This window comes from Geotrypetes seraphini, chromosome 3 (assembly GCF_902459505.1).
Source record: "Geotrypetes seraphini chromosome 3, aGeoSer1.1, whole genome shotgun sequence".
NCBI classification, from domain to species: domain Eukaryota; kingdom Metazoa; phylum Chordata; class Amphibia; order Gymnophiona; family Dermophiidae; genus Geotrypetes; species Geotrypetes seraphini.
This window is the reverse complement of record NC_047086.1, coordinates 132,146,121-132,159,646: the sequence shown is the minus strand read 5'-3', so window position 1 is coordinate 132,159,646 and position 13,526 is coordinate 132,146,121. Positions and strand designations below refer to the sequence as shown.

Sequence of the window (13,526 nt, the reverse complement as noted above, 5' to 3'; positions counted from 1 at the left end):
CCCCTCCGACGTCACTTCCTAGGTGCTGGACCCAGAAGTGACATCAAGAGGGAGAGCTGACACTGGCATGAGCAGCAGGCTGAAGTTCCTGCTTGATGGAAGAGTGTCACATGATTGAAACATTCAAGATACTGAAGGGATTAGACTTAGTAGATAAAGACAGGGTAGGGAGAACGAGAGGGCACTCTCTAAAGCTGAAAGGGGTAGATTCAGTACAAACGTAAGGAAGTTCTTCTTCACCCAGAGTGGTAAAAAACTGGAACACTCTTCTGGAGTCTGTTATAGGGGAAAACACTCTCCAGGAATTCAAGACAAAGTTGGACAGGTTCCTGCTAAACTGGAACGTACGCAGGTGAGGCTGGACTCATTTAGCGCACTGGTCTTTGACCTAAGGGCTGCCATGTGAGCGGACTGCTGGGCAGGATGGACCACTGGTCTGACCCAGCAGCGGCAATTCTTATGTTCTTATGTGCTGAGCCAAATTAGGGATTCTGTACATACAGGGTGAATTTGTATCCATGATTAGCCTCTCTCCCAAAGGAGATACCGTCAGTGATTGATAATACAAAAGGTTCAAAGAAAACAGCAATGACAGCAGGTAAAAAAAAAAAAAAAAAAAATCACTATGGATTATTGAGGAAAAAAACAAAATCAGCAGTTTACTGCCTAAGAATGGAGTTTTCAAGCTCTCTACACCCTGGATCCCTAATCTAGGCACAGCTCTCTAATAGCTGCCATATCTTTTCTTTATCCTAGGAGAGCAAGTAGAGGGAGGGGGAAAATCTGCTCCTCAAAGTATGCTCAGAGGCAGGAAGTAACAACAAAGCTTCATAAGGCACGGAGAACAGAACACAAGTGTTTATAAAGGCTAATCACAGAGGACCACAGAAATACAGACCCATTACACCTGGTCCATTATATACATGGCTGTTTTACAAAGCCATGCTGCAACAGCCCTGAAGCCCTTTAAATTTCTATAGGCTTCAGGGCAGTTACCACGCAGCAGCCCCTAGAGTGGCTTTGTAAAACAGGCCCATAGTTTAATAAATATAGACACAGCACAAGCTGCCCCTTGAAATGGGTGCAGAATAACCCCCCTTGAACTTGCTATATTAAAGAACACTTCAGTGCTTATCTCCATGCACCCCTTTCCTGCATCAAGGACTATGTTTTATATAAACCTTTACAGTTGGTCTGAAAATTTCATCACTTAAATACACAGATGACTCCTCGCTTGTTCATCAGAAATAATGCAGCGTTCCCACAGGCACTGATTCTCCATCATGTGTCACCCGGGAGATAAAAGGTATTCAATACCTGTTTCATGGGCTTTCTGAAGATGGACAGATGAAATTTTTGTTCCTTGCAAGTGAGAGACATCTCCCCTATGGGGCGGTTTGCTTATACACTGCTCCAACACTACTTAGCTGAACTCTGTTCACTTAAAATTAGAGATTCATGAAATGTTCATTACAGTGTATACCTTGGGCTCAAAACTGAAGGTCCCCTTGAAATTCTATCATTAGCATCTTCAGGAACAAGCATCAGCTGTTAATTCCATATACAAACCCTAGAGCACTTTGATTATCTCATCAATATCTTCTTGCAATTCCCTCCATTCGACAGTGTACGATACGACCCGTAAAACAATCTTTTCTGTGGTAACCCCTACGTTGTGGAACTCACTCCCATCTAACATGAGGCAAGAAAACAATACTGCTAAATTCAAATCTAACCTTAAAGCCTTTCTTTTCAAAGACAAATATGAGGTTTAGACCTTGATTTCGGTTATGCCTCTTTTAATCCCCCATCTTTTTTTTTTTTTAGTATTGTAAACCTACCCCCTCTCCCTTTTGTATCATGTGAAGCCTCCATGGTTTGTTTTATATTTAAACTGTTAGTCATACACTTCTGTTTTTAATCTATTTTTGGCTTTGTATTATGTAAACCGCTTAGGAAAGTTAAGCAGCATATCAAGCTCGAATAAACTTGAAACTTGAACTATCAACAGCTTGGTCTGAGGACCTTGGAATGCCTTTGTGTGAGGATCTGCTCTTTTTTAGCCTTACATATTTTCTCTCACAATGTCTTTTTGGGAGATGCGCTTCAAGGGACCCTCGGCCACAAGAGGGCACCCGCTCAAACTCAGGGGCGGAAAATTTCATGGCGACACCAGAAAGTATTTCTTCACAGAGAGAGTGGTTGATCATTGGAACAAGCTTCCAGTGCAGGTGATCGATGCAGACAGCGTGCCAGACTTTAAGAATAAATGGGATACCCATGTGGGATCCCTACGAGGGTCAAGATAAGGAAATTAGGTCATTAGGGCATAGACAGGGGGTGGGTAAGCAGAGTGGGCAGACTTGATGGGCTGTAGCCCTTTTCTGCTGTCATCTTCTATGTTTTCTATGTTTCTATGTTTACCCAAAAAGGGTACACCTGCTAAAAATATAGTCTAAAACTGCTTGCCCTTTATGTTGCTGTCTTAATGCCATTCTAGGCCACAAGTTTTGGAACTGTTCTTTAATCAAAGTTTTTTGACAATGATTAATGAACTTTGTTTTCAACATCTTGTCTATCACTACCCAATCTACCCCAAGTATAATATTTGGTATTATTCTTATGCTTCAGCCAAGGTGGAAAGGGCTAATGGCCTTTCTAAAATGGTTCATTTTGGTAGCACTGCAAGTTATTTTGCTACTTTGGATATCTTCAGAATTACCATCTGAGCAACTGTGGTACTCCCACATGGTCCTTTTAGAATATATGGAATGACACAAGATAACAGACTTAACTTCTTTAAAGGACACATATTTCAAATAAATTGGGAATCTTTTTTTTAACAGTCCAGTAGCTCAAAGTTGAATTTTGAATGGTTAAACAAGTTTTTGTAGTGTTTGGTTTACTTGTTCTCCCATACATACTGCAATAGAGGGTATGTGTGTGTGTGTCAGGGATAAGGATGTATATACACTCTTTAGCAGAGCTTATACAGTATTTACTTGTGAATTTTCATTCTGACTGATTGGTATTGCAGGTATCTACACTTGTTATGTGTTGTGGAAATGCTCAATAACAATTATTTGAACATAAAATGATAAATTCTACCATATATTATAATGCCTTAGGCAGCTCCAATTGAAGGCTCATGGTTCCAGCTCCCTGCTTTTGCTCGGAATGAAACAGACATACAGAGGAAAAGGAACTGCTGTATCAAAAAACAAAGGCGCATCACTATATATAGTATATATTAGTAAGTTAGAAAAAGTAACATATCATCAACATAAACTAGAGAGCTGTAGGCATAACTCAGTTTGGCTCTTTTTATAAAACCATGGTAGTAATTCCCCCATGGCAAATTCCTTTGGGCTCTGGTGCCTTTGACATGACAGAATCACTACCACAGCTTTGTAAAAGGGGCCCCTTGTCACCTGAAAGCAAAAGAGCTGTGTGTATCACTTGATATGAAACAGATTGAGAAGTGAAGTTTAATGTGATTATAAATCATCAATAATATATCAAATTTTAATTTTAACAGTAACATAATAAAATATCAACAAGTTTGGCATTCAAGATGATCTTATAGCAGTGTACTGAACTATATGTCTAGCTCAGTTTATGAAAAACTGTACACATGACACTTAATTTCAGACGACCTTAACTATTTTTCATTCTCTACACAAAAGGCTCATCAATAATTTTTATGCATACCCTTCTTTCTTCCCCAGACCCCAATATGCCCCTCCACATCCATAAAGAAATCTAACTAATGACAGTTGCTTTACTCTCTAGTTTCTTCTACCATTTTTCTCTCTTCTTCTTTTCTAGCTTCTCCCATCTACCTGCACTCCATCCCGAAATAGGATCACTGCATTAATATTTTCCTAAAAGACCAAAATTCAGTAAACTACTAGAAATGGATAATTTGTGGAAATTTTCATCCTAGGGTGCCACAGTTGCTCTAAACCCCCCCCCCCCCCCAGAATGTTAGGGATTATCTGAAAAGCAATGAAGAATACAATTATACAAGCAAATTAGAGAATATAATTACACCTCTGTACAAGTCTCTGACTGTGCAGTTCTGCTCACCCTGTCTCAAAAAGGATATAGTGCAATTAGAAAGTTCAGAGAAGGGTGACAAAAATACAGAAGAAGATGAGAGGCTAAATAGGTTAGGACTTTCCAGCATGGAGAAAAGATGACTGAAAGAGGATATGATAAAAGTTCATAAAATTATGAGTGGGGCGGAACAGATAAATATGAAATAGTTGTTTAAATATCAAACAAGACAACGCTTTATGAATCTAACTAGTCTATAGCCCGTTACATTAACGGGTGCTAGAATATATGTGTATGTGTCTTGTCTATTTCTTTTTCTCTCTCTCCTTAGCCGCTTTCTGTATTTGTCTTTCTTTCTTTTTCCTCGGCTGTCCACCACCACTCCTTGCCTGCTCCCCCTGTCCATTCTTCCTTCCTTTTACCTCCCCTGTGTCCAGCAACACCCCTTCACTGCTCCCCTTATCCAGCAGCAGCCCTTCTCCCTTTGTTTTACCTCCCCACCTTGTCCATCACCTCTTTCCTGCTCCCCTATCCAGAAGTAGGCCTCCCTTCCTTTTTTCCCCCCTGTCCAACAGCACCTCTTTCCTGCTCCCCTGTCCAGCAGTAGGCCTCCCTTCCTTTTTCTTCCCCCCCTGTCCATCAGCACTTCTTTCCTGCTCCCCCTGTCCAGCAGTAGGCCTCTCTTCCTTTTTCTTCCCCCCATCAGCACTTCTTTCCTGCTCCCCCCTGAACCCCTTCCTGTTCCTTCCCCCCCATCTATATATTTTTTTTTTCAAGATGGCATCCAATCAGGATGTCATTTACATTACTCCTATTATTTATTTTTCTGTTTGGATTGTTTATTTAATTATTTTCTAATTTGTTTATTTTTGTCTTTCATTTTTTTATTAGTACAATTTTTAATATCTGTAATGATCTAAGAAAATATCATTAATGATTTTGGCCATTTGAATACTACCATGAGAGACAGTTAATGTTTTGTTTAGTAGAGGCCCTACCATCAGCATTGGTGAGATTTGGGAAGATCGCAGCTGATTTCACCCCTCCTTCCAGCCGAGGATCAAGTATGTGACTGAGAGCAAGACACTACAGCTCCATGCCGATTTTTAATTTTCGGCTGCCTAATAGTGGCGCTGTGGAGTATTGTTGGTCCCATCACGAAGACTGCTAAATTCAACCATCCATACCGGGCCTGAACTTAAGATGCTAAAGCCTCTCTTGCCTATTTCTGGTGCCATTGAGGACAGAGGGTGGTCTCTTTTCTACCAATGTGGCTATGGATTCGAGGATCAGATGGCGGTTGGGCCCTGCCTATGCTGTTTGTTGTTTCACTGTGACGCTACTGGAGAGGCCATGGGCAGATTCCTGAGGGAGGAGATGAATGCTTCAGCTGTGCTGCCTTGAACTGGCAAGGAGGGCCAAGGCAGCTGCCGCCAGCGCCGCTCCGTGAAGCTCTCCTCCTGGCAGCCGCCGCTCCACACTGCTGTGCGCGCCTGAAACTGACAGCCGAGGGCGTTCTGGAGTCCTGGTGTAGCGCATGTGCACTCTTGCCGGCCACAGCCCAACAGATTAGGGATCAGGGAAGCACGCGGTAAGAGTGCGCATGCGCGCTTAGCATTTTATTATATAGATGACCAGCATAATAAAACCATACTGTTATTGAGAAAGACATGGGGGAAGCCACTGCTTGCCCTGGATCGGTAGCATGGAATGTTACTACTCTCTGGATTTTGGCCAGATACTAAAGACCTGGATTGGCCACCGTGAGAACAGGATACTGAGCATGATGGACCCAGTAAGGCTATTCTTATGTTCTTAAAAATTTCAATTTTTACACAGCAAGTAATTAAGATATGGAATTTGTTGCTTTGAGATATGGTCAAGGCGACCAACATAGTGAAACTGAAAAGGGGGATAGACAAGCTCCTGAAGAAAAAGTCCATAAAAATTATAAGTCAAGACTTGGGAAAGCCACTTTTAAACCTTGGAAAGGAGCTATGGGAAACAGATTACTTTTTAGGATCTGCCAGTTACTTGGCTGGACTCAACAGATCTTAGTTTGATTCAGCATGGTTTTTATTATAGTCTTAGCTGCGGGTTACGTATTCAATGATGAAAAACTTTCAAATTTCACTTTCTAGGCTGTACAGACATATTGGTGTTAAACCTTTTATCCCATATCCATTAATTCCCACAAAACAAACAAATTCTACCTAGATACCACGTACCCTAATTTATTAGACAAGAAAATTCTGGGCTGGCCCAGTGGCAGTGATATACACTGCCATGCAGTGAACGTGGGCTCCATTCCTGGGCCACACTAGGCCTGCTTTGGAAGCTGTGTTCACAGTCATTCTGCAATGACCTCACCTAGCAGGTGGACTAAGGACCCTTGATTGCATGGTACTAGAAGAAGCCTGATGTATGGTTTTAAAACAAGGGCCACCACTGTCATGACTGATCTAGTAAACTAAGAAGGGATTTAAGAAAAAATAAAAATAAAAAAGGTCCATGGACAGTTGAAAATGAAGGCTCATGATGCCAGAAGGCCATTCCTATTTGCAATAGACCCAGAAACCCAAAGGAGCAGCATGAAAAGCTGCTAAGTCACAAAAGGCTAGAAAATCCATTTTTCTCACAGGAGCATGTAAACCAGAAATTCTGCTTGGTCTAAATTAATGAGCTGTATGTTAGTTAAGTCAATTTTTTTTCTGAAAATAGCATTAGGTGCTATACTTTGATAATTTTTCTCTAATCCCTTTTTTCCTTTGGCTGCACTAGGAAAACATGCCTTTAAAAAAGTCTGACTGTTTTAATGTCAGTGATTCTGCAATGGAAATTAGGTTACTAGAACAAGTTTACTAATTCCCTCTAAACCTCTCTTTCTAAGCCCTTCTACTTTTCATTGTAGTTTCTTTCTATACCAATTACTGTAAACCGTGCCGAGCTCTACTTCTGTGGAGATGATGTGGTATAGAAACTTAAGGTTTAGTTTAGTTTATAAGACTATCATTTTCTGCTGCTTAAAGATGATTTGAGGACCTGTATTTGCCAGACTATAATCTATAGGCCTCTTCCACCCTCCTGTAGGCAGCTGACTGGGTAAGGTTAGTGGCATAATCCAGTGGAAAAATGAATATGGAAACACACCACTTCTCTTCCCCCTAGTTTTGTCAGTAAGTCTCGCTCAAGAATGTACCTGCTCTCTAGAATATCTGATTTTACTTCCTTCTCCAGTAGAGAACATGAGTATGAATTTTATGTGTGTTAAAAGGGAGTGTACATACAGTATCCAGAGTAAAGAAGCACACAAAAAGAGTAGTATTATGGAGGATGAAGAGATAAAGTGACTCTGCTATCTCTTTACCACAGACTATTCAGAAATACACTACAAGAGTTATAGCTATAGGTTCCAGGGCTAAAGATTCCTCCATTTAAAATATTCCAAATTAGTTATCAAACATCTGACCCTTAGAATCAGCACCAGAGAGGGAAATGGAACACATTTGTCACTATTTGCAAGTATTTTTAATTGCCATTTTAATGAACCTTTATGCAGTCTATCAGCAATTTAAATGTATATTTTAGTAAAAATGCTAGAATTCTGTCAGTTAGAATGCTATTTTGGTTAACACATGTTAACTACCTGCTAATTTCTGCAAGTCAAGTGTGACCATAAATAGTTTATGCTTTTATGGATTCCAATTTATGGGCAATTGATATGAAGTTTTATTTTTCATTTCAGTTTCTTATTCTTTCTAGATGAAATGTAGAATCTCAGAGAGATTCGACCTATTGCTATGAACCTCTTGCTATTAAGCATAAGAAACATTAGGAAAGCTGTAGAATGCCTAAATTTATATACTTCTAAAGAAGCATCATGGTAAAGGGAAGGGGCATAGAAGAATGTCAAGAACAAATGTATAAATATATGTAAATAAAGACCCATGGCAAAATACACAGTTCTGGCAAGTCCATGACACTTCATTCTAGAGCTTATTGCCAGCAAATGAGAACAGATTCTTAAGCATCTAAAGCTATTTATATTGGTTCATTTCTTTTGGCATCATGATGTGCATCCAGAAGTTGCACTAGGGTTACATGAAACTCCTTGGCCTGGGATTACATGAAATCATCTGAATCATAACCATCCTGTGAAGAGAACAAAATCAATAAAGGGTAAGAGAAAAGGTACTTAATTCTCTACAGTTCCTATCTGTTCAATGTATTTTTGATCACAAGGTGCTAATTCTTTCAAATACATTTATCTTTACAGTTCAATCTACATTTGGAAATACCCAAGTATTGCTAAGTAATGGCTGTTTCCACCTCTCACTTCTGGGAGTGAACAGCATAAAAATAGGTTGGACAAACCACTAGTACAATCCAGCTTGACTCTTGCTGTACAGTGAGAGATTGGAGAAACTGGGCCTCTTTTCCTTTGAACAGAGGAGACTGAGAGAAGACATGATCGAAACATTCAAAATACTGAAGGGAACAGACTTAGTAGATAAAGACAGACTGTTCACACTTTCCAAGGTAGGGAGAACAAGAGGACACTCTCTAAAGTTGAAAAAGGATAGATTCCGTTCAAACGTAAGGAAGTTCTTCTTCACCCAGAGAGTGATGGAGAGCTGGAATGCTCTTCTGGAGTCTGTTGTAGGGGAAAACACCCTCCAGGGTTTCAAGACTAAGCTGGACAAGTTCTTGCTAAACTGGGACATACGCAGGTGAGGCTGGACTAATTTATAGCAATGGTCTTTGACTTGGGGGCCACCGCGTGAGCGGACTGCCAGGCAGGATGGACCACTGGTCTGACCCAGCAGCGGCAATTCTTATGTTCTTATCCTAAATAACGAACCAGCCATTGGAAAAATGTTGAAAAAACTGCAATGGAAAAATCAAGATAAAATGTCACCAAAGATGCTATTTTGTTGTTTGAAAATGGGCTGCTCTGAAGTCTTCAGAGAGAAGTAGGTGTCTTGGCCAGAGTTTCTCAACATGTGGCTGCTTGTTGGGGGTACATGGCACTACATGGGTCTCCCGCCCCCCTTCCTCCTGCCGGGGATCCTTTGCTCTCCTTCCTCTCTGCCCGCCCTCTGCTGAAGCCACTGCCAGGGAGCCCATGCCCTCCTTCCTGCCCGCCTCCCTCTGCCGAAGCCGACCCAGAAGGCTTCCCTTCAATGTCAGAGCTGATGTTAGAGCGAAGCCTTCTGGGTCAGCGGGGGATTCAAATTACCTCCTTCCAGGTGGGCTGCTTCTTCCTGCCTTCAGTGGTACTTGTTAAAGGGACGAGCAGCAGCTCTTGCATGCGGCTGACTCAGAAGCCTTCTCTCCAATGTCAAAGCTGATGGTCAGAGGGAAGGCTTGTGGGTCAGCCACATGTAGCGTGTAAGTGCCGCTGCTCATCCATGCAACAAATGCCGCTGAAGGCAGGAAGGAGCAGCCCAGCTGGACAGTCTTGAAGGAAGCAAGTGTATACGGCCCTAAAGGAAGTGAGTGCGGCCTTGGGGCAAGCAAGTAAGAGAGAGAGGGGGCATGATCTGGGAAAAAAGGGAGAAAGGAGTGGGGGGGAAGGAGCACGTTGGGACATGGGAGGGGCACCATTTTTGGACAAAGGCTGGAAGGGGCATGAATTTGAGACATAGAAGGAAGAGAGGGGGCATAAACATGGGACACTGAAGGGATGGAGGAAGGGGCACTAACTTGGGATATGGGAGGGAATAGAAAGGCAGAATTGTTGGGCATGAGTGTGAGTGAGAGGGAAAGAGATGGTGTACATGAAGAAAGTAAGAAAGGAAAATTGTTGGGCATAGTGAGAGAGAGGATTGAGGTACAGATGCATGGAGAAGAGAAGGATGAAAGGGAGAAATGTTGGATATGGTGGTGGGAGGGAACAGAGGGATAGATTGAAGAGGATGCAAGGGGGAGGAATGTTGGACATAGTAATGGAGGGAGAAATGTGGCATGGTGCTGGAGAGGGGGGATTGAAGAAATGGGCATGGGGCTGGTGGGCAGTGGTGAAAAATGCTGCACATGATCCAGGGGATGAGAGAGGGAAACATGTTGGATGTGGCACTTACCAATGGGGAAAGTGTAACAGAGGTCTCGGTGGGGGACACATTGGCCTCCAGCGATCACAACATGGTATGGTTCGATCTTAGGAAAGGTTTCACTAAATTCACCACAATAACCAAGGTCCTCAAATTCAAAGACACAAACTTCCTAGACATGGGTTCCTTTGTTCACCAGGCGCTACAAAGGCAAACAGAAACTGATAGCGTAGAAGAAATGTGGTCGACTTTGAAAGCCACCATACAGGAAGCGACAAACCGCTATGTTAAATCAGTAAGCAAACGGCGAAGGAACAACAAGCCACAGTGGTTTACTGCGGAGATCTCAGACCTCATCAAGGAGAAGAAAAAAGCATTCATCTCTTACAAACAATCGGGGAAACAGGACTCTAGAGCAGACTACTTGACCAAATCAAAAGCCGTCAAAACAGCAGTTAGGGAGGCTAAATTCCACATGGAGGAGTCTCTGGCAAAGAACATCCGGAAGGGAGATAAATCCTTCTTCAGGTATATCAGTGACAGAAGTAGGAACTCAGGCGGGATCGTACGTCTTAGGAAACCAGACGGAGACTATGTGGAAAAGGATTCGGAAAAAGCCCAACTATTAAATGAATACTTCTGCTCAGTCTTCACCCGAGAAGCGCCGGGGCTAGGCCCTCAGCTACAGACAAGGGCCGACTCAATTGACCCATTTGGTAACTTCGAGTTTACGCCCAGCAATGTCTACGATGAGCTGTCAAAGCTCAAGGTTAACAAGGCAATGGGGCCTGACAACTTACACCCCAGGGTGCTTAGGGAGCTGAGCGACGTCTTGGCAGAGCCACTGTCAGCACTCTTCAACCTCTCCCTTAGTACAGGCAACGTCCCGTTAGACTGGAGGACGGCCAACGTCATTCCACTCCACAATAAAGGCTCTAAGACGGAGACAGCAAACTACAGACCAGAGAGTCTAACATCGATAGTGAGTAAACTAATGGAAACTCTAATTAAACACCAGCTGGATAAGATCCTGGATGAGGAGAATCTACGGGATCCCCGTCAACATGGATTTACTAAGGGAAGATCATGCCAATCCAACCCTATCAGCTTCTTTGACTGGGTTGATGGGGAAGCTGTATATTGGGGAGTCCCTGGACATAGTGTACCTAGACTTTAGCAAAGCATTCGATAGCGTACCTCACCACAGGTTGCTGGGCAAGATGAGTTCTATAGGATTAGGAGACACACTGACGAAATGGGTTGGGAACTGGCTTGGAGGTAGGCTTCAAAGGGTAGTGGTGAATAGCACCCCTTCCGAAATGACGGAGGTGATCAGTGGAGTGCCACAGGGCTCGGTCTTGGGCCCGATCCTATTCAACATCTTTATAAGGGACTTGACAGAAGGGCTTCGAGGGAAAATAACTTTATTCGCCGATGACGCCAAACTAAGTAATGTTGTGGGCAAATGCACTACGAACGAAGATTCGACACCCGACAACATGATACACGACCTACTCCTACTGGAGCGCTGGTCTAGGACCTGGCAACTCAGCTTCAATGCCAAAAAATGCAAAGTTATGCACCTGGGCAGCCAAAATCCATGCAGGATCTATACCCTTAATGGAGAGATCCTAGCAAGAATGGTAGCAGAACGAGACTTGGGGGTGATCGTCGGTGAGGACATGAAGGCTGCCAATCAAGTGGAGCAGGCTTCATCCAAGGCTAGACAAATCATGGGTTGCATACGCAGGGGTTTCGTCAGCCGTAAACCGGAAGTCATCATGCCATTGTACAGGTCCATGGTGAGACCCCACCTGGAGTACTGTGTGCAGTTCTGGAGGCCGCATTATCGCAAGGATGTACTGAGGCTGGAGTCGATTCAGAGAATGGCCACCCGGATGGTCTTGGGACTTAAGGATCTCCCGTACGAGGAACGGCTGGACAAATTGCATCTGTACTCGCTCGAGGAGCGCAGGGAGAGGGGGGACATGATCGAGAAGTTCAAGTATCTCACGGGCCGCATCGAGACTGAGGAAGATATCTTCTTTTCAGAGGTCCCGCGACAACAAGAGGGCATCCGTGGAAAATCAGAGGCAGAAAACTACGAGGTGACACCAGAAAATTCTTTTTCACTGAAAGGGTGGTTGATCGCTGGAATAGTCTTCCACTGCAGGTGATTGAGGCTAGTAGCGTGCCTGATTTTAAAGCCAAATGGGATCGACACATGGGATCTATTTACAGGGCAAAGGGAGGGGAGGGACAGTAGGGTGGGCAGACTTGATGGGCCGTGGCCCTTATCTGCCGTCTATTTCTATGTTTTTATGTTTCTATGTTACATGGAGTGGGAGAGATGCACCCTGGATCTCTCTCTCTCTTTCCCCATTCCCTTTGCAGCAAGGGAGGGAATGAGAGAAAGACATATTGACATTGAAAGAGAGAGGGAGACATGTTGCCAATTCGGGTGGAGGAGAGAGGAAAATGTTATACTCTTGGAGGGACAGAGAAAGATGTTGGTTGGGGAAGGGAATGAGGTCCGGAGGAGAGAAAGCGAAATATGGATGCACAGTCAGAAGGAAGTGCAACCAGAGACTCATGAAATCACCAGACAACAAAGGTAGGAAAAATGATTTTATTTTTAACTTAGTGATCGAAATGTGTTAGTTTTGAGAATTTATATCTGTCTATATTTTGCACTATATTTGTCTATTTTTCTATAGTTGTTACTAAGGTGACAGTGCATACTTTAAAGTCATCTGCCTTGACATCTTTGAAGAGGGAATGGTGAATATATTTACATTGGTGTGATTTACAGGCCTCATTCACAGACAGAAGACGTTGACAGAGATTTAATAGTAGACATTCAGAATATATCTAAAAAAGGGGGGTTTACTAATAGGTGATTTTAACATATTCCTCAAGAACAATTCTTGGGGGCGCACCTTTAAAAAGATATAAAAAGGATGGAGTTGGTCCAGAGCAAGGCTACTAAAATGGTGTGTGGTTTTTGTCATAAGGCGTATGGGGACAGACTTAAAGATCTCAATCTGTATACTTCGGAGGAAAGGCGGGAGAGGGAAGATATGATAGAGAAGTTTAAATACCTACGTGATGCAAATGCGCACGAGTCGAGTCTCTTTCATTTGAAAGGAAGCTCTGGAATGAGATAGCAAAGGATGAAGTTAAGAGGTAAGAGGTGATAGGCTCAGGAGTAATCTAAGGAAATACATTTTTTACAGAAAGGGTGGTAGATGTGTGGAACAGTCACTTGGAAGAGGTGGTGGAGATAGAGACTGTCTGAGTTTAAGAAAGCCTGGGATAGGCATGTGGGATCTCTTAGGGAGAGGAAGAGATAATGGTTACTGCGGAGGGGCAGGCTAGATGGGCCATTTGGCCTTTATCTGCCATCATGTTTCT

General features: G+C 43.0%; 1 protein-coding gene across 3 annotated transcripts in view; it reads right to left on the bottom strand.

Moving 5' to 3' along the window:
• Window positions 1-5,757: 5,757 nt before the first annotated feature.
• The window catches only part of CCDC25 (coiled-coil domain containing 25), a 57,466-nt gene continuing 49,697 nt past the window's right edge, over window positions 5,758-13,526 (bottom strand). For all 3 annotated transcript variants that reach the window (XM_033937532.1, XM_033937533.1, XM_033937534.1), the window contains one exon: window positions 5,758-8,211. In XM_033937532.1, coding sequence (XP_033793423.1) covers window positions 8,182-8,211 — 30 coding nt within the window. In that variant the 3' untranslated portion in view covers window positions 5,758-8,181. The remainder of the gene's footprint in view (window positions 8,212-13,526) is intronic.